The sequence below is a fragment of the Melozone crissalis genome, unplaced genomic scaffold (genome assembly GCF_028551555.1).
Source record: "Melozone crissalis strain CALT ecotype California unplaced genomic scaffold, PUWL_Pcris_2 ptg000004l_1, whole genome shotgun sequence".
Taxonomy (NCBI): domain Eukaryota; kingdom Metazoa; phylum Chordata; class Aves; order Passeriformes; family Passerellidae; genus Melozone; species Melozone crissalis.
Genome location: NW_026535782.1, coordinates 42305297 through 42323432, shown reverse-complemented (window position 1 = coordinate 42323432; position 18136 = coordinate 42305297). Strand labels below are relative to the sequence as shown.

Genomic DNA, 18136 nt, shown 5'->3' with positions numbered 1-18136 from the left:
TTTCTCAAATGCACTTCCATATAACCTCACTTTCTCTTCCTCTTTTCCCCTTCCATCTTCACCATCTGCCCTCTGTGTCTGCTTCTTCCTCTCAGTCCTCCTATTTCTTTCCCTGCCCTTCTGCTTCTTCCCCTCTTCCTTTTGCTTCTTGAACCAATTCCAAGTTGATATGCTTTTTTCTGCTTTGTAGATCAGGGATTAGGTGGGACATAACTTCTTCAGCTATTCCCCTCCACAGCACAGCTACTGGGTGCCCAAAGCAGCTTCCTGAGCTCCCCATTTGTTTTTCTGTCCTCGTATCATCTGCGGTTTTGAAGGGGTGATTCTGCTACTCCTGAAGGAAAATGCTCATCATGTTTTCATCTCTTTTGTGAAATGACAACAAAGTGATGTTACGGGTCTAGCTTTGGTTGATGTTTTCCCTCATCCTCCCTTCACTTGCCTCTAGCACAAAGAGACGCTTTGGGTTTTTTCATGGGGTTTTTGAATCTAGAGCAATGTCCAAAGCAAATAGTATTGCTTGTCCAATCCTGCTGGCAATTTTAATGCAGATTATTCCCTCCATACACACACTGGTATGACCTTCTCCCTGAGCAAATTCTCTGAGCCTTTTGTTATAGGTCTTTACCAGAGAGGCACAGAACAAGAGAGCCCTCGTGATGGAGCTTCCAAGGTCCAATGCCATAAAAATAGCAAACACCAGCCCTAATAACCCTCATCAGTCTCTACACCAGGCTGCAGCTGTGGAGTCTGTCCTTTGCTTCCAAACCTCCCCTTGGGATATTAGACTTTATTAAAAATAAATAGTTACAAATTCTGTTTTACAGCTGATGGCATCAGGGAGAAGAATGGAGGAGGCAAAAGGAGCAAGTGGAGGGTCTGCTGTCCAGTCAGGTCACCTGTCTGTCATCCCAGCTGTGCTGCACCAGGGAGCAGTCTTGAGTGTGGTAAGCACAGGGCCCTGCCTCCTCTCAGGAGAGGAGCAGGACATGTTTTTCAAGAGGACTGGGAGAACTGGATCTGAGTCCATGGAGCCGAGCTGCTTCTGGAGGTGACAGACACTGAAAGCCAAGGAGAGTGCAGAGCAGCCGGTGTAGAACGTCCTTGTCTCCTAGCTTGGCGTTTGCCGTGGAAAAATCGATTGCAGTTCTCCTTCTCTTTTATATACAAAATCATGTGCAACAAGCAACAAACATGCAAGTAAACTCCTCCCTTGTGATCCTTCCCTGCTCCCTCCAAGAGTCCCAAACTCTCCCTTCTATCCTCATCTGGTCAGTGCTTAGGTGTTGCTCCTCTCCCGGTGACAGCGATGACCCTTGCCAGCCATGGGGCCTACCCACAGTGAGAGGTGACAAAGTCTGCTGTTGCCTCAGCAGCAGAAACACTTGCTGTGGGTCCCAGTCTGTCCACCGAAGGCAGGGACTCCTGCCACCTCTCCAGAGACAAGAAACCAGGCCTGCTGCCCTCCTGTCTCTGGGCAGGAGAGGGGTTCTAGCCCAAGCTGCACACCCAGAAAGAGCAGTGTATCCTCACTCCTCTCCCAGGCATTACGACCTCACGAGAAAGAGAGTATATCCGAGCAGCTCCAGGCCTTGGTGTATCTGGGGGCTGAGAGGCAATCATGGGAGGCATTATTTGGTGGTGAAAGGACTTATCCAGTGTATGGGTACGGAACAGAGGAGACTGTGGGCAACGGGTGTGGAATGGGGAGGCTAGAGGAGTTAGATGGCTGACTCCCTGCGGTATGAGATTGTATCTAGAGGCAGAGTTGCCTGGAGCCGCTCCAGGTCCAGGTGGCTTCCAAAATCCATCATCTGGATGATACCTCCCTCCTCCTTGGTGTTGCCCCCTAACACTACACCCACTTCATCATCATCTTCGTCTTCATCTTGACTGACAAGTGCCAGCTCATTCTCGTAGCAGAAGGCACTGGGAGGTGGTGGAGAAGGTAGGATGGTCATCTTGCTCTCTTGCAGCTCCCGGGCTGAGCAGCAAGGTGTGCCAGCTACCTCATATGTCTTGTGAAAGCGCGAGTAATCCACTTTGTAGTGGTTCTTCTCCTCAAACACAACCGGTTCAAAGCGATGACCCCAAAGGATTTCGCTAGCAAGGTAAGAGCTTCGTGCTTGTGTGGTCATGGCTGTGGCTTCCACCATCCCCTCCAGAATAACCACAATCTCAAAATTCTCCGTCTCCAGTTCTTCCTTGCCAATCCCATAGAGGGGGCTCTCCTCATCAATCTCATGAACAATAATAATGGGTGAGACCAAAAATATACGATCCAGACCCACATCGTAGCCCACGTTTAGGTCCCGCTGGTCCAGGGGGAGGTATTCCCCTTCCTCCGTCATGTAGGGCTTGATGAGCTGGGCTCGGACATGGGCCTCCACGATGTGACTCCTCCTCAGGTTGCCCACCCTCCACATGAGACACAGTTTGCCATCCCGCACGGAGATGACGGCATGATGGCTGAAGAGGAGGGTCTGGGCCCGCTTCTTGGGCCTTGCCATCTTGGCCATGATGGTGCCAATCATGAAGGAATCAATCACGCAGCCCACGATGGACTGCACCACAACTGCCATGATGGCCAGCGGGCACTCCTCAGTCACGCAGCGGAAGCCGTACCCGATGGTTGTCTGCGTCTCCACTGAGAAAAGAAAAGCCCCCAGGAAGCTGTTCACGTGCATGATGCAGGGCTTGAGCAGAGAGGGACTACCTGCCACGGCCGGTGCATTGAGGTCGCCGTGGAAGAAGGCGATGCACCAGAAGAGGAAGCCGAAGAAGAGCCAGGAGACCAGGAAGGCGGCGGAGAAGATCATCAGCATGTACCGCCAGCGCGTGTCCACACAGGTGGTGAAGATGTCGGCCATGTAGCGCTGGGATTTGTTGCTCAGGTTGGCAAAGTAAACGTTGCACTGGCCGTTCTTCTTCACGAAGCGGTTGCGGTGCTTCCGCCGGGGAGCGTGGCCCTTGCCATTCCGGCTGTGCCCGTTCATGCTGCCCAGCGTAGAGACCTTGTGCCCATCCTCCTCGGTGGAGACAATGCTGTACCTGGGAGCAGAAGAAACAGGCACTTCCATCAGGAATACACGAAGGGTAACAGCAACCACCGAGACAGCAAGGGCAGGAGGCGTGGGTGGTTCGCAGGGGAGCAGTACCACCCTGTTGGATCTCACAACAGCACGTGTCAGTGATTACTGCACCATGGTGCCAACCTGACCAAGCTGGTGGACATCCGCTGCAATGTCGCTGAGTGTTGCTGCCTGGAAAATGCATCTTGCAAGGTCCTGGCAGGGCAGCAAAGCAGCAGCAGCTTGTAGCTTGTGGTACCTTCCAGCCTTTATGGTGAGGAGGGATACAAGGTTTGAAACCTGACAGCAGCTGGGACAGCCAGGAAGCCTGGGAGCAAGCACCTGCAGCCTGACCATGTTTTGGCCCTCAGATAATACAAGGCTGGGAGTTTCTATTTTCTCCTCTGCTCTGCTCACTGATTTCATGGTGTGTGGTGACAATGTTTATACACTTCCTGCCTCAGGACAATTCTGTTGCCACAGCAACATGTGTGTCTTCCAGCATCTCTTACCCAAAGCCAAAGGTGTAATTTGGAAATCAACAGCCAAAGCACTGGCAGTTTCCTTGGCAGAAGCTACACACACATTTTCTGGGAGACCTTTCCCCCTTTGGCTCCCCTCCCTTAGAACACTGCCCCTCATGTGATCCCGTGACACTTGCAGTTACTCCTTAAAGATGTGATGGTAGACGGTGCTCTGACCACCGAGGAAACCAAGAGTGTGCATTGAAGCACAAAGACTGCTCTGCCCTCATGCCTGGTCAGCTGCAGCCTCACAGGACCCTGGGAGTCTCTCCATCCCACCCTGTGGTGTTGACATGTCAGCTGGAGTCCTCCAGAATGGGCCTCCATCTCACGGCAAGGACAGCACTGGTGGCTGGAGTTGTGATTCCTGGGAACATGTGGCTTCTGCAGTGCTGCTGGAATCTGAAATTTCTGGTCCAGCACCATGCAGTGCTTTGCTTCTCTTCCATAGTATTCCTCCAAGCACTACCCCTACATATGGCATGTTTTGGGTTGGAGGAGGAGAGAGCGGTCATTCCTTGGAACAGGAAAGCTGCTGACAGGTAATTTGAGAAGAATATATCAAAAGGCAGTCTGAATTTAGGGTCTGAGGGGCCAGATGAGCAGCCGGGTCACTCAGGGCAGCAGCAGGTCTCGAGAGGAGGTTACTCACCGATTGACCCGGACGCTGCCCATGGCTCGCTCGGTCATCAGGTGTCAGGGGGCCGTGGGAGCTGCCAGGCCGTGGGAGCTCATGCAGCAGCACTCACGTGGGACTGGGCAGCTCCAGGTTTCACCTGTGGCGAGCTGGGACCAGTACGGCCATTGCGATTGCTCCTGGGCACGCGCCTGGCAGGGAAGGACAAAGCAAAACCCGGTCAGATCCCATCCCCCCTGGCAGCAGCCAATGGAGCGGCGGGCACAGGCTCCCAGCCTTTTGCTCAGGGTGCCTTGGGAGATGTCCCTGGGACACCTGCTCCAGCCTGGCTCGGGCAGGTGAGGAGCTGATGGTGCAGACTGGGTGCACAGCCCGCAGGTGAGGAGCTGGTGGTGCAGACTGGGTGCACAGCCCGCAGACCCCGCGCTCCCCAGCCAGCAGAGGAGCAGGGCTGGCCGGTCACCGCTCTCCAGACCAAGGGCACAGCAGCTGAGCCGCTCACAGGGCCCTTGCCCTGAGCTATTATATTAATATCAGAGCTTACACCGGGGCAAGAGCTCAGCCAGGCTAAATACCTCTCACACAAGGACTAACAAAGCACAGGAATGCACAGCAGCCCTCAGGGATCCCCGTCAGCCCAGCCTCACCCTGAGGGAATTTTTTCCAGGGTGTGCAGAACACCCTGTTTCAAATAAAAGAAGGGAAGCAATGGGTAGAGCCCAAAGGAGCTGACGGAAAGGAAGGGCTCAGGGGTAGCCAAAGAGAAGCCAGTTAGAGGAAACAAACCTTGCGACATGCCCTGTGTACAGCATCCAAGGAGCAGCTCAGCAGCAGAGTCCTGGGAGGATGTCCAGCAGATGTCCCAACCCAGTCCTCCCAGAATGGAAGGATGGTGAAGCCAAAGACTCAAGAGCCAACCTATTCCACCTGCCCAGAGCTGCTGGGAAGGGAAATGCACTGAGGGGGTAATGACTCACAGATTAGGAAGGGCTTTGTACACCCATGCTAATCCTGCACTGTAGCCTTTGGATTACAGCAGCCAGTGCTGAGTGTGGATGCAGACAGCCAGCTAATCTATTTCCTCCCAGCCTTGCCAATGAACAGCCACTGGTTGCCAGATATGGCAAAAAATACAAGGATTTTGGGATCGAATGTAAGGCTTAGAGCAGCTTGCAAGTGGTTGTGCATGGACAGGAGAGAGGAACAGCAAATGACGTTGCCTAGGATGGAAAAGCTGTGAGAACCATCCTTGTCCCATCATCAGTGCCCCAGAATGGGGCTGCACGTGGCCAGAGGTGCCCACCAGCTTTGCCCAGTTAGGACCAGAGCTGGAGAGCAGCAAGAAGGGAGCTCCAGATATCACCTCTGATGGGATGAAGACTACCCAGTTGCTGAGGCAGTTACAGCTCTGCAGCAATGCAAATATGGGTGTTCAGACCAAGGGTATTATGAGACCAGTAGAAGAAAACAACCTTGTAATTCACAACTCACCACATAGAGAAAAAAGGGAACAGCTGCCCAAAAATCCCCATCAGGAAAAAGCACTTTGACACTGAACTCTGCCAGCTCCCCCCACCTCACTGCCCTGCAACGTCCAAGTCTTCATGAAGTTGGTTTGGCCAGGAATTTTTGCTGTCCAGATGGGTAAACCTATAGCAGACCCTGGGGCTGGTAACCTAAGTTAATCAGAAATGTTGATGTGATGGAGAGAGGTCACTTCATACCCACAGATGGTCCTGCTGGGATGAAGCTGACCAGAGCCATTGCATGTTGAGTTCAGACTGTAGGGTCCCACATGGCTTTGGGAGATGGCAAAGGTGGGCAGTTTAGGTACAACCGTCTGTGCCAGCCCCAGCCAGGAGAGGAAAGACATCCTCTTCAACTGGTGTCATTCTCAGCCAGCCTGGATATGCCAAGCTCATCCTTAGCCTGCACTGACCTCGATAACTCAGGGAAGGCCCTGTCACAGCTCACACATATGAGTAATTCACAATTTCCTGGAAGTTTCTACAACCAACAACTCTCTTTCTCCAGCTGCAGAAACAGGTGCACCATTTCTAGAGATTTTGGATTTCTGGCCCCGGCAGCAGCCAGCTCCAAAAGAAAGGGAGGAGGACCCAAGGCCCTCTGTGAAACCGTGCGCAGCAACACCTGGATCTCTGCTCCTCACCTTTCCCCCCTTCCCAAAAAGGGGCAAAGGACAAAGATGAAATACAAGGACTTTGTTCATCTCCAGTTCAGGCTGGTACAGCTATGGGGTGGGATGAGCACACTGTGTAAGAGCACTGCATCCTGTGCTTCCTCCTGGCTCCCACATGGAAGCTCATGTCAGCCGGGGCTGTGGCAGAGCCTCTTGCAGAGTCCACCAAGGCTGGACCGCGCAGCTCAGAGCCTGAGCAGCCTTTGCTGCTGGCTCCAAAGTGCCCAAACAGAGTATCAGCAGCTAAAGTCACACCAGTACCTGCAATTGGTACCTAACCACAAGGAAAGTATTTCCGTAAAGGATGAAGGCTACCAGTCTGAGCACACACATTTGACAGTGGCAAAGTAAATGCTTTTATTTGCAGTAAATGGTTACAACTGGAGAACGATGGCCTCGGACCATGCACGGATCCATGGAACTCACACAGAATTGCACTCATAGATCTTTCTTTGCTTAAAATTTGAGAATTTTTCTGGTGGATTCGAGGACCTCAGTAACAATGGGCAGCATTTCTGAGGCAGGAACTACCTGAGGGAGGCATCTTTGCCCATTATGAGCTCGTGGGGGTTTTGCCTGGTGAAGTCTAAGTTCTGTTTCACTGCTTCTAGACCAGTCTGTTCTCAGGTTTTCATTCCCCAGCTTGCATCTCTCCAGCTCTCCTTCGAGAATAAAGATCTTCTGCTTCAGCCTCTCCATGTTTGTTTCGGCATTCAGAGCCCGCTGGGTCATTATCTGAAGATGACATTCAGTCTCCTGGACTAAGGATTGGAGCTCTTGGACTTCCCTCTCCCGCTCAGCCTGGCTGGCCTTCAGCTGATCCTGCAGGCTCGCCACCATGCACACCTGTCTCTTCAAGTTGTTCTGGAAGGTCTGGAACATTCTCCTGACCATGACATTGTCCTTCCTGAGTGCATCATTCTCACCCCCGAGCCTGTCATACTGCTCCCTGAGCACGTTGTATTCCTCCCTGAGCACCACGTCCTCGGCCATGAACACAGCCCTGTCCTTCGTGATCTCTTTGAATGCCTGCCTGAGTGTGAAGTTCTCCGCTGCGAGCATGATGTTGGCGCTCCTGAACATTTCGTTCTCCGACCTGAGCATGCTGTTCTCCTGCCACAGCAAGTCGTACGCTGGCTGCAGGGACAGGGACTGTCTGTCCTCACCATCCTCGCTGTCCCCCCTGTGCAGCACATGGGGCTCCGCTCCCGTGGTGCTCTCTGGGTGTCCCACAAAATGGTCACTGGCATGGGCCTGTGTGGCAGCAGCCTCTGTCCCCAGGTGCTGGCCTGAGCTGTGCTGGAAAGAGTCATGGAAGCCACTTGGGGCTGTACCGGCCTTTTGGGGGGCAGGCAACCTCTGATGCGCAGGAAGGTGGTAGGTTGGGCTGGGCTCATCATCTCCATCCAATCTGCCAGACATTCCCATGTCTTTGTAAAATGGTTCCTGAAGCTCCTGATCTTCCTTCTCAAGCTCCACCGCATGCTTGGCCAACCCCACCTGTTTATCTTTCACCATGTAAGAATCCCCAGGAGTTACGAAAAATGTGGGTTCTCCCAGATCCTCTGTTTTATTTTCATCTGTGCTGTCGCTGCTCTTGCACAAGGGTGAAGGAACGTCAGAATGGCAGGAGTTCCCTGATTCTTTGCTGTCATCATCATCACCATCATTGTCATCATCACCTTGCAAACCTTGAGATTCTGGGTAGACCATCATCATTAGCCCAAAGATGCGAAATGGCTTCAACATTTTTCAGGATGCTCTCAGCTGCAGTAAGCAGGAGAATCCAAATTGTGTTCCTGGAGTGCAGGCCATGCAGGCTGTTGACACTGACAGGTAGCGTGCCACCTTCTGCAGCTTCAGCAGTGCTTGTTGTGGCCACCAAAATCCCTCTGTTCAGAACACCAGGATCAGGAGATGTTCAGGAGGGAGAGGAGAGCCACAAACCTCTGGCTCTGGGGACACCTGGAACCACCAACATTCCAAGGTCTGTGATGTCATCAAGTTCCATGTGTGCTGAGTTGTCAGAAGCAGGGGAGGGGGAGGAAGCAATCAACTGCTGTCCTGATTCTATCTAGGACTGCGTTAACTTTCTTCATAGTAGCCAGCACAGTGTTGGACTTAGTATGAGAATAATGCTGATAACACGGACTTGTCGGAGCTGTTGTTAAGTAGTGGCTTACTCCAAGACAAGGATTTTTCTTTTCTGTTGCTCATGTTCTGCCACTGAGGAGCTGCACAGGAATCCAGGAGGGAGCATGGCCAGAACAGCTGGTGCAAACTAGCCAGAGGGGATATTCCATGCCACAGAATATCATGCCCAGAATATAACTGGGGGATTTAACTGGAAGGGGCTGATGAATGCCTGGGGACGTGCCGGGCATCCGTCACTGGGTGGTGAGTAATGGGGTTGTGCATCACGTGTTTCTCTTGGATCCTGTTATTCTCTCTCTCTGTGCTTATTATTACTATTACTGTTTTATTATTATTATTATTATTATTATTGTTATTATTGTTGTTACTATTATTACTGATAATAATATTAATATTATTAACATATTTATTATTGTTATATTTTGTTTCAATTATTAAATTGCTCTTATTTCAACCCACAAAGTTTACCTTTTCTTTTTGATTCCCCTCCCCACTGTGGATGGGGGCAGTGAGAGGGAGAGAGGGGCTGAGTGACAGTTAAGTTCCCTGCTGGGGTTAAACCACAGCAGCTGCAAAAGGTGATTTTGGCAGCATGAGGATAAGCTGTCCTCCTGGTGTAGAGCTGACCCCAGCCTGGGGATGCTGCCAGTGAGCAGCTCATGAAGCCACCTGAGATCCCCAGCGTAAAGGAGGGACAGGGACAATCCAGCCTGGGCAGGCAGCATGGCCCAGAGGGGACAGCCCCGTCCCACAGGGTACAGAGGCATCTCCAGCAGCAAGGCCAAGCCCCTGGCACTTGGCTGGGGCTGACCCTGGTCAGGGACAGGAGACATCAGCAGCACTTTGCCACAGGCATCGCTCTAGGCTGAGCGGGCAGTGCAGGGTCCACGCTGTGGTGCTGCCAATCTGATTCATCCCTGCTGCCAGCTGGCACAGGGAAGTGTTAGTAATACCCAGTGCCACAAACTCGGAGCGGCACGAGCCAGGAGACGGACAGAAATAAACACGTTTCCCACTTCCACCCCAACACACCCCCACAGCGCGTGGTGCCGCCATGGGAAGGACAGACAGGCAGGCAAGAAACGCCTGGGCTGGGCACTGCTGCCACACTGGGTCACTGTCCCTCCTCAGCAGCTGGTGGGCCAGGGCCGCCACTGACGTCCCTGCTGGCAAAATCAATGCCACCAGCCTGGCAAGGCCTGGGGGCTTGCCAGGAGCCCAAACCCTATGCAAGAGTAGTTCAAATGTCTGTGAAAAGGTCCCATTGCCACTTGGAAACCTGAAACAGAAATGGAATGAAGGGGAAAGGCTCAGAGGTGTCTCCAGCAGAAGGGGATTATGTTCATATCCTGAATAGGCAGTTGCCTCTCATATGGACAAGCAGGAGGAAAGCGTGGCTGAGGACAGAGACACGAATCCAGAGCACGCCTGAGGGCATTTCTTGGAGCTTGCTCTGCCTCCTGAGACCCACATGTGAAGGAGGAAGCTGCAGAGTGAATGGCAATTCCTGTGGAGTGGTATGAAACAAAGCTGGTGGGTGCAGCAGGAAAAGAGGCTAGGCAGGAGGCTGCAGCGTGGACAGGAGCCTCCCCACCCCTCTGCTGCCTGTCCTGGGTGCACATGAACACCCATGAATTTCATGGCCTGCAGAAGCCCCCCAGCACTTTTGAAAGCTGCTGCAGCACGGATGTCACTGCCACTGCCTTGCAGCACTGAAAGAGCCAGCCAGATGGGCCTCCAGCCCCAAAGCATGTGCTACCCTTCCCTCTTTCCCAAGCCCTCCTGTGTCTTAGATTGAGCAATGCCAGGGACACCACCACGGTGCTGCAGTCATCTCCTCCTTCCCGTGTGACACCGTGCTCCAGCAGCACAAGCCATCGCACCAGCCCACGCTGCCACCCCAGTTCTGCTCTGGCCCCGAGCAGGCACGTGGGGCTGCACTGCTGCTGTCCCTTTCCAAGGGATCTGCAGCACAATGAGGTCAGGGTGCTTGGTGCCGGGGCAACACCTCCATTGCTCCATCCCCTGTACACAGTGCAGTGCCTCGCACGTCCCAGTCTTTCTCCAGCCCCTGCCAGAGTAGATCATATATTGTCAATCCTTCCTTAAATTTGCAATGGAAGAGTCTCATGAAACAGAACAGAAAAGTCCACGCTAAAGCACTCCCCCACTTCTCTTTTTATAACAACCATATCTGGTGCTCTGGGACATACACTGTGAGCGACAACGATGGAAAAATCCCAGGGTATTTTTACACTCTTAGTCTTTGCTTTATCGGGAGTTGTCTGGCAAATGCTCCTCTCCTGTCTGTGGTCAATGCCGCAGCCGCTGGTCGCGCTCCGCTTTGTGCCTTTGTCCCTGCCCCCGGCCGGCTCGGGAGCACATCCAGAGCCCCGGCTGCCAGCTCGGCACGCTGACAGCACGGCAGACCAACTTCTCGCCTCTCGGGGAGCCGGGGCGGAAACACCCGCAGCTGAGGAGGGACCTCTCTGCCTTTCAGCAGAGCCTTGCAGACCCACAGCGCTCAGTGTGTCCTCTCCATCCTCTTTGTAACTCCATCTCTTCTCCTGCTCCTCAGGAATATTGCCAGGGTTCGTGCTGGGGCTCGGGGGCAGCTCTGTGCCGTGGGGCTGTCCTGCCACACGAGGCAGCGGCCGAGCTCTCGCTGCTCCGTGCCGGCAGGGCAGGGGCTGCACGGGCACACGCCGAGGCACAGCCACCGTGCAGGAGAGTTTTACCATATTAAAAAGGCAACTGACATATGGAAGGTGAGGGGAGGAAGCTGTAATCAACTCTATACCATTTTTATATACACACTTCTGCCTTTTCGTTCAATAATTATAAATAGATCAGGTGCCAACAGTCCCCATCTGCCCCTCAAGGCATGATCCGCTGACCAGTTTCCCTCTCCAAAAGAGGATTTTATTCATGTGCCTCTGCCCGGTTTATATTTTGGAGTGGAGTGAGAAGGGGGGATATTTTTTCCCCCTGTGAAGCTCTGGAGCCTGAGGATGGGTAATATGAAAACAAAACAAAATGATTTGAAGTTAAACCATCTCAGTGTGTGACTCAGAGCTATTCATAGCTCCCTGAAGCCAGCTGCAGCAACGGAGCCAGAAGGATTCTGCCCGTATTATTATTCCAATTACCATCTGAATTAAAAGTTTGAGCAGTGATCAACCCACATGCTGATGGGAGGGGGAGAAAAGAAAGCGAAGAGAGAAGGAGAGAAAGAGTGAGAGGGAGAAAAAACAGATAAAAATGGGAACCACACAAAGGTCCCCAGGATGACAAAGTCAGGAAGAGGCACAGAAAGGTGACAGCATCACCTCCCGCCTGCTCCCACACCGCCCCAGCGATCCCTGCTGCGGCTGCACCGTCCAGACAATGGCGCTGCGAGAGCTGCTGCCTGCCCCCAGGATCCCAGACCAGGTGGGGGATGCCCCGTGGTGGGGTTGCTGGGACTGGCACCGGCATTCACCCACCCCTCTCTGGCCAAAATGGGGCTGGGGTACACCACACCGGGGCTGGGGGCTGGACTGAGCGGGATTGTAAGGAGAGGATGCTGCTGGAGTGGCAGCTGGGGAGAAGCCCCTGCTTTTTCTTGCTGAGTGAGGAAGGTGGGTGTTATTCTCTGTAGCTGGCATCACAGGAAAAATTAAATGCTCAGAAGGGCCCCGGCCTTCCCGGGGTAGTGTTCTTGGCCAAAAAGGAACCGAGCTTTTGTAGCAGCCAGGGTGCAGACTGCATCCCACCTGCTCCCGAGGAAACGCACGGGCTGACATACCCCCAGCAATCTGCCGCCAAAACTAGACCCCAAAAGACTGGTGCAAAACCTGCAGGAGCTGAAAAACTGAAGGCTCTGGGGTGTCCCTGAGGTCCCCACATCCCAGGCAGATGCAGTGCACTCAGGTCACCTCCTCCAGCTTCCCAGCACAAGTGCACAGTGCAAAGGGTGTCTTCACTAATGCCTGCATCCCTGGAACTCCCTTCCCTGGGCGTCCTGCCCTGTGGGAGCCCTGATGTAAGGCCATTCCCAGCAGTATCCCTTCAGCATCTCTTCAGCGCAAAGTGCCTGCCCATGTGGGATGTCTTGATGGCTTTTGGCTACTCAGGGGACAAGGATAATTATCGGTGTGCAGGAAAAGGGGACCAAGAGTGGCTTACATCATCTGCCTGCCTGCTGCAGTTGCACTCTTGACAGGGCAGGGATGGACCGCCGGTGACTACCAAGCACCCAGCAAGGCAGGTGCCTGCAAATGGTTTATGAATGATGATAACAACAGTGACAGCAGCAAGGATGAGCAATAACCAGCCTGCTCTGCACCGAGCCCCTGATCGAGAGTGGCTGCAGCCACTTCTCTGCGCCCAGCTGCTGCACGACAGCCGAGTTCCCAGCCTGGCCTGGCTGCTGAGCACTAACCCATCAGCGGCAGGGAAAAGCATCTCCCTTCACCCCCTTGTCGCTGGGCTAACAGGGAGCTGGGCAGAGCCAGAAGCCTCCTGAAAGGGCCCCAGCTGCTCCCCTTTCAGTCGTGCCTGCTAGGCACCAGAAACGGAGCACAGGGAGCATCCCAGGTAAGCTGCAAAACCGCATTCCTACAGAGAGAGGATCAGGTATTTCACTACAGGTTTGCTGACTTCTATTCCTGCGGCTTGATCGGTCAGGATCAACAAGCACGTCTGGAGGGTGTCAAGCCCAAGCGCTGCCCAGCTCACGCCGTACGGAGCACATTGCCCGCTCCCTACCCCCGGCTGTCCCACAGGGAGGGGCTGCCATCTCCGGGGCAGAGCGGTGCGGTGCTCGGGGGACACGGCGGCTGCATCTGCACGCTGCCAGGACAGCGATACCCCCCCGCCATGGCCACGGGTGGCTGTCACAGCCCTGCTCCTCCGGGCTGCGACAGCGGCTCCCGCCGGGATCCTGCCCGCTCACCTGCCTGTCGCCTGCTGGCGCTGCCCGCGACTTCTGCCTGCTCACCTCCGCCCGGACACGAGGCTGCTTCTTGGGGCTGGGAGCAACGCGAGCGGGAGAGGAGAGGAGAGGAGTTGTGGGGCCGCTGTGTCTGGTCCCGTGGCAGGCACCGCCTCTTCATAATGCCATCGAGCTTTTGCCAGGGGTGAGCGCCGGCCTGCCCGGCCCCTGGGATCCCCGGTGCCCTTCAGCCCCGCACTCACCGCGCTGCTGGCGGGGCCGATCTATACGGCTCTCCCGGGGCTCTGCCCTCCTCTAGAGCAGAGTCACTTTCCACATCCACCTGCTCTGAGGCTCCTTTCGGCTGGTCAGCCTGCGCGGGTGCTTTAGCAGGCTGCCGGCAGAAAGGGAGCCGGCGAGAGCAGAGGGGAGAGCCAAGCTGAAGGCAGGGAAAGGAGAGCAGGCGGCAGAGAGGCAGCTGGGACCAGGCCAGCAGCTCTTTGTACCAGTGCTGGTACTGCTTGCCAGGGAGGGAAGGAGGTGGGGAGATGTGTCAGGGTCGTTTCTCTGAGCCTTTTGCAGGGGACAGAATGGGGGACGCTGCTCCCCTCATTACCGAACAGCACCAGGCTCCTTCTGAAGTGTTTCAGGAGAAATGTTGCCATAGAAATAAAACAGCCGTCCAGATTGTGAGGAGCAGACCCACTGCCATGGTGGCAGGGGCGTGGGCAGGGTGGCGGCAGGAGCCCCTGGCTGGCGGCGTGGGGAGGCGCCGGGCTGGAGAGCGCCTTGTTCTCCTCCCTCCGGCGTCCGATCTCCAGCGAGGGCAGCGGTGGGGCTGCTGGGCCAGCATGCCGGTGCCAGGAGATGGTGGGCATCTCCTCCCCAGACAAACCAGCGGGTGAATGCCAGAACTGCCCCTGGAGCAAGCTGCCTGCTGCCAGGCTCCCAGGAGGACAGGCACGGAGGTGCATGGATCTCTGGGGCCGCGGGAACAGGGTCACATTGCAGCCAGCTCCCATCCCTCAGCAGCCTGTGCCACGGCACCACCTTCAGTGCTGCAGAACGACCCTCAGGGCTCTGAGGGCGAGAACCAGCTCAAAGGCGGCCCTTGCCTGTCCCAAGCTCCCCACTGCCAGGGAATCAGCGTCTCTCCCAAGAAGGGGCTCCAATCCCAGCCATCACCGTTAAAACCATCTTGTCTGGCGAGGACAGCCGGTGCCTCTGGGGGTTCCCGTGCGGCCCCTCGGCCCCGGTGAGGGGCACAGGAGCAGCGACGTCAGGGAGCAGGAATCCAGCCTGACTCAGTTTCGCGGCGTTGCGAGGCAGGCGCAGACGGCCTCGCTCAGCCCGTGCCATTCACAGAAAAGCGAGCGCCAGCGGGAGGCTGGGAGCCGCGTGCATGAGTAAGGATCGATCGCTGAGACGCCAGCATCCATCCATCGATCGCGGCCCGCGCTGCCGGGCTGAGCCGGCCCAGGGCAGCAGCGGGGCGTGCCCAGGGCACAGGGACATCAACTGCTGCGCACCGGTGTCAGCGGGCACAGGTGTCCATCACCGCGCCCTCCCGCCACCGACACCGCCCCAGGGATGCGGCTGCTTCCCGGGCGTGGCCGATGGCTGAGCCTGGGGTGGCCGAGAGGCTGGAGGGGCCGGGGGGACCGGTCCTGCCAGGAAACTACATCCCTCCCCAGCCACCTCCTGGCTTTCCGGTTTTCCTTGCAAACCATGGCGGGGGGCTGCAAGGGACAAGGATCACTGCCAGCACCACACGTCGGGGCACTTGTTCTTAGCACCCAAACAGGGAGAGATGGAAGAAAAAAAGGTGGAGGAGAGGGAACCCACTTTCCTCCCTATCAGCCCTCTCCAGCTTATCCTTCCTTGGGCCATCCTCCCCATTTGTCCTCTCCCCACCACTCCCCGTCCCCAGCAGGTTCACGCTTCCCCCTAAGGCACGTATTTGTCCTGTATCGATTGTCATTTTCAGTGGCTGCAAACACCGCCGGGGTGTCTCAGGCTTCTGTGGGTGCCACTTCTGGTGGCGAATGGAGATGGGGCACATTCCCACGTCTCTGCCCATGCACCTGCCTGATCCCTCCCAGGCTCCGCGTAACCCCAAGCCCTGGGCTCCTCTCCACACCGCCCACCTCCTGTGGATGCTCCTCCCAAGGAGCCAAGGAGGGCACAGAGCAGGGATGGAGGTAACCTTGGAGCTACGTCACCTCTGCCACGCGTTCCCGTGCGCACCGTCTGCCCCTCACAGCACCCCCAAGGGGAGGCAGGGGAGAAGGGAGAGGCCCCAGAGGTGCTGTGTGCTGTGCCATCCATCGATGGGGCCAGGGCTGGGCAGCAGGGATGGGAAACTCCAGGCTCTTCCCAGAAGGATTTGGATGACTCCAGGCTATGTGCCCAGGAGGGAGGGCCGTGGGGGCTGAGGGGCCAGGGATGCCCGAGGTGATCTGCCAGCACCATGCAAACCTGACTGCCCACTCCTGCCCCGGTGGGGAAGCCGATCTTGCCATCAGGAAGCACAGGCAGAGTTCCTCTGGTAGTTTGCTCATGGTTTCCTCCTGAGCTCCTTCACCCAAAGCCACCAGCCAGAAGACCCTTTGCACCGTGCCTGTCTGGGGGGTGTTGGACCACCACTGGCACGATGAGCCATGCTGGGACTAGGAGAGGTGGAAGGCAAGGGAAAGGGGGGCAAATCTGGAGCCCAAAAAGCTCCACAGGCAGCAGGAGAACAAACACATCCACTTCAGCCCCATTTGCACCTGAGGGCTTGGAGAGCAGGCCTCCAGCTGCCTCCCTCTGTGTGAACTGGCCAGGACCAGCGCAGAGAAGAATCCACAGAGCAGGAGAAGCAAAAGGTGAGCAAGACCCAGCCCAGGGCTAGAAGACACTAAGAAAACCCGGGGAACTGGAGAAATGAAGAAGTTCCCTGCAAAGGGACCGAAGCCAGGGCGGCAAGGGGGCGGGGAGGGAAGTCGGGGAGGTTTCGAGGCAGGAGCCACCCCTGCCCCTCGGCCCGCGGCCGCCCCGGGAGCCGTGCGTGCATACGCCATGCACACCAGGCAACTTTATTATTCACTGGCGCGCTCGCACGAAGCCACGCATCTCTCCCCAAGTTATATTTATAGCTGTTCCTCCGAGCGAACGCAAATGAAACAATACATTATTTTCCTAAGGGAGAAAAGCCCTTCCCGCTCTCCCGCCGGAGAGGAGAGCAGCGCGCCCGGCACCGCCTCTTACCCGGGTCCTGCCGAGGGCTGCCGCCGGCTCCAGCCGCGCCGAGCCAGCATCAGGGGAACGGGAAAGCGGCCGCTCTCTCCATCTCACCATGAAACGCCTCAGCCGGACCGCAGGAATCAGGGAAGTCTCTCTGCAGTCCTCGCTCGCCTCCAGCCCAGGTTTATTTTTTTCCCCTCCGAAGAGCTACTTCTCCGCTGCGACCTGCTCCTCTCCTAACTCTGCCCTGCCCACGCCAGCGCTCTCCTTCTGCCTCTGCCTCTCAGAATTTTTTTGCTCCCAGGAGCGTCCATCCCACGGAGTGCTGATGTGCCTTCGTGGCTCAGCGACGGGTTTAGGTCTCCCCCTCCTGCCTGGCTCCCTCCTTCTCTGGCATGATGTGCCCGTGCCCCTCGCTGCCCCCCTGCTCCAGTCCCCAGATCCCCCCTCTCCCTGACACTCTCCCTCCCGGTGCGCTCCGCTCCCTTTCCCCGGCTGCCTCTCCCCCTCGCTGATTGCTATGCAGTCGGTAGCTGAGAAGTCAGTAACTCCGTGGTAGGATCCAGCAGCTTTCCCTACTTTAGCCCATCCTCGCATGTGAGCTCAGAGCTGCGGAGCCGCCATGGGGGAGACAGAGCAGCCGTCGGCAGCGGGAAAGGGATGCTGGGGCAGCCAGGTGCCCCCGAGGAGGTGGATCCTCCTCCTGGGCTGCCGCACTGAGATTAAATAACTACCGTCAGGGGGTCCTTTCCCACCTGGATTCGGGGTGCTGGGCTGACACCTCGCCCTGAGGAAGGACCAGGCTCTCCCAGCTGGTGCAGAGTGTTTGCTGTGGGGCATTGCCTCCCCACTCTACAGAGCAGGTGATTTCCTGCCGGGATGAGCAATGCTGGGACAGGAGCTGGACACGGAGGGACCTGGACACAGAGCTCCAGGATAACGCACAGCCATCCCGGGAAACCTGTCCAAGAAACCTCCTTTGGGTCTCCACGGCCAGCAGCACCCCAGGGGCTTTAAGGAGGTCCCTTCTTGGTGACAAGGAGAGAAGGAGGGGACTCTGCTGCAGCAAAGACAGAGGCTGAAGAGGCCCCTGACCACACAAACAGTGGCCGTAGGCACAGGGTCCTGGACAGCCCTGCTCCAGGACAGCATCTTTGAGGACATGGCTTCCCTCTTGGTGTCTCATATGCTGTCCCCAGTGTTAAGGCCTGCGCTGATAAGTTAAAAAAAGATTTTTAAACCTCATTTTTTTTTAATCTCCTGTGAGCCCCAATCCTGCAAGGACCGTGACCCTCCCTCCCAAAATCCTCCCAAGATGTGGCACATGGGATGACCCCTGCACAACACGTTGTGGAGCCTGCTGTGCCCTGCCAGTACCAGTGAACACTGGCGTGGTGAGCACAGCTTGCC

General features: G+C 56.0%; 2 protein-coding genes across 2 annotated transcripts; both read right to left on the bottom strand.

Moving 5' to 3' along the window:
* Window positions 1-975: 975 nt before the first annotated feature.
* KCNJ4 (potassium inwardly rectifying channel subfamily J member 4) lies at window positions 976-17127 on the bottom strand. The gene is made up of 3 exons (XM_054273466.1): window positions 16751-17127; window positions 4248-4423; window positions 976-3051 (listed from the first exon to the last, which is right to left on the bottom strand). The coding sequence occupies exons 2-3, from the start codon at window positions 4283-4285 to the stop codon at window positions 1722-1724; spliced, it is 1368 nt and encodes a 455-aa protein (XP_054129441.1). The 5' UTR covers window positions 4286-4423; window positions 16751-17127; the 3' UTR covers window positions 976-1721.
* Window positions 6872-8676, bottom strand: LOC128935279 (uncharacterized). The gene is given in 2 exon segments (XM_054273479.1): window positions 6872-7053; window positions 7055-8676. Coding segments are annotated over 2 exon segments (1221 nt in total). The 5' UTR covers window positions 8182-8676; the 3' UTR covers window positions 6872-6959.
* Window positions 17128-18136: the final 1009 nt, after the last annotated feature.

Excerpts from the sequence above, each read along its gene's own strand:
- KCNJ4 (XM_054273466.1), bottom strand. The coding sequence starts at position 4,285 with ATGACCGAGCGAGCCATGGGCAGCGTCCGGGTCAATCG. Across the intron at positions 3,052-4,247 it reads GGCAGCGTCCGGGTCAATCG|GTACAGCATTGTCTCCACCG; the intron begins GTGAGTAACCTC and ends TTCTGCTCCCAG.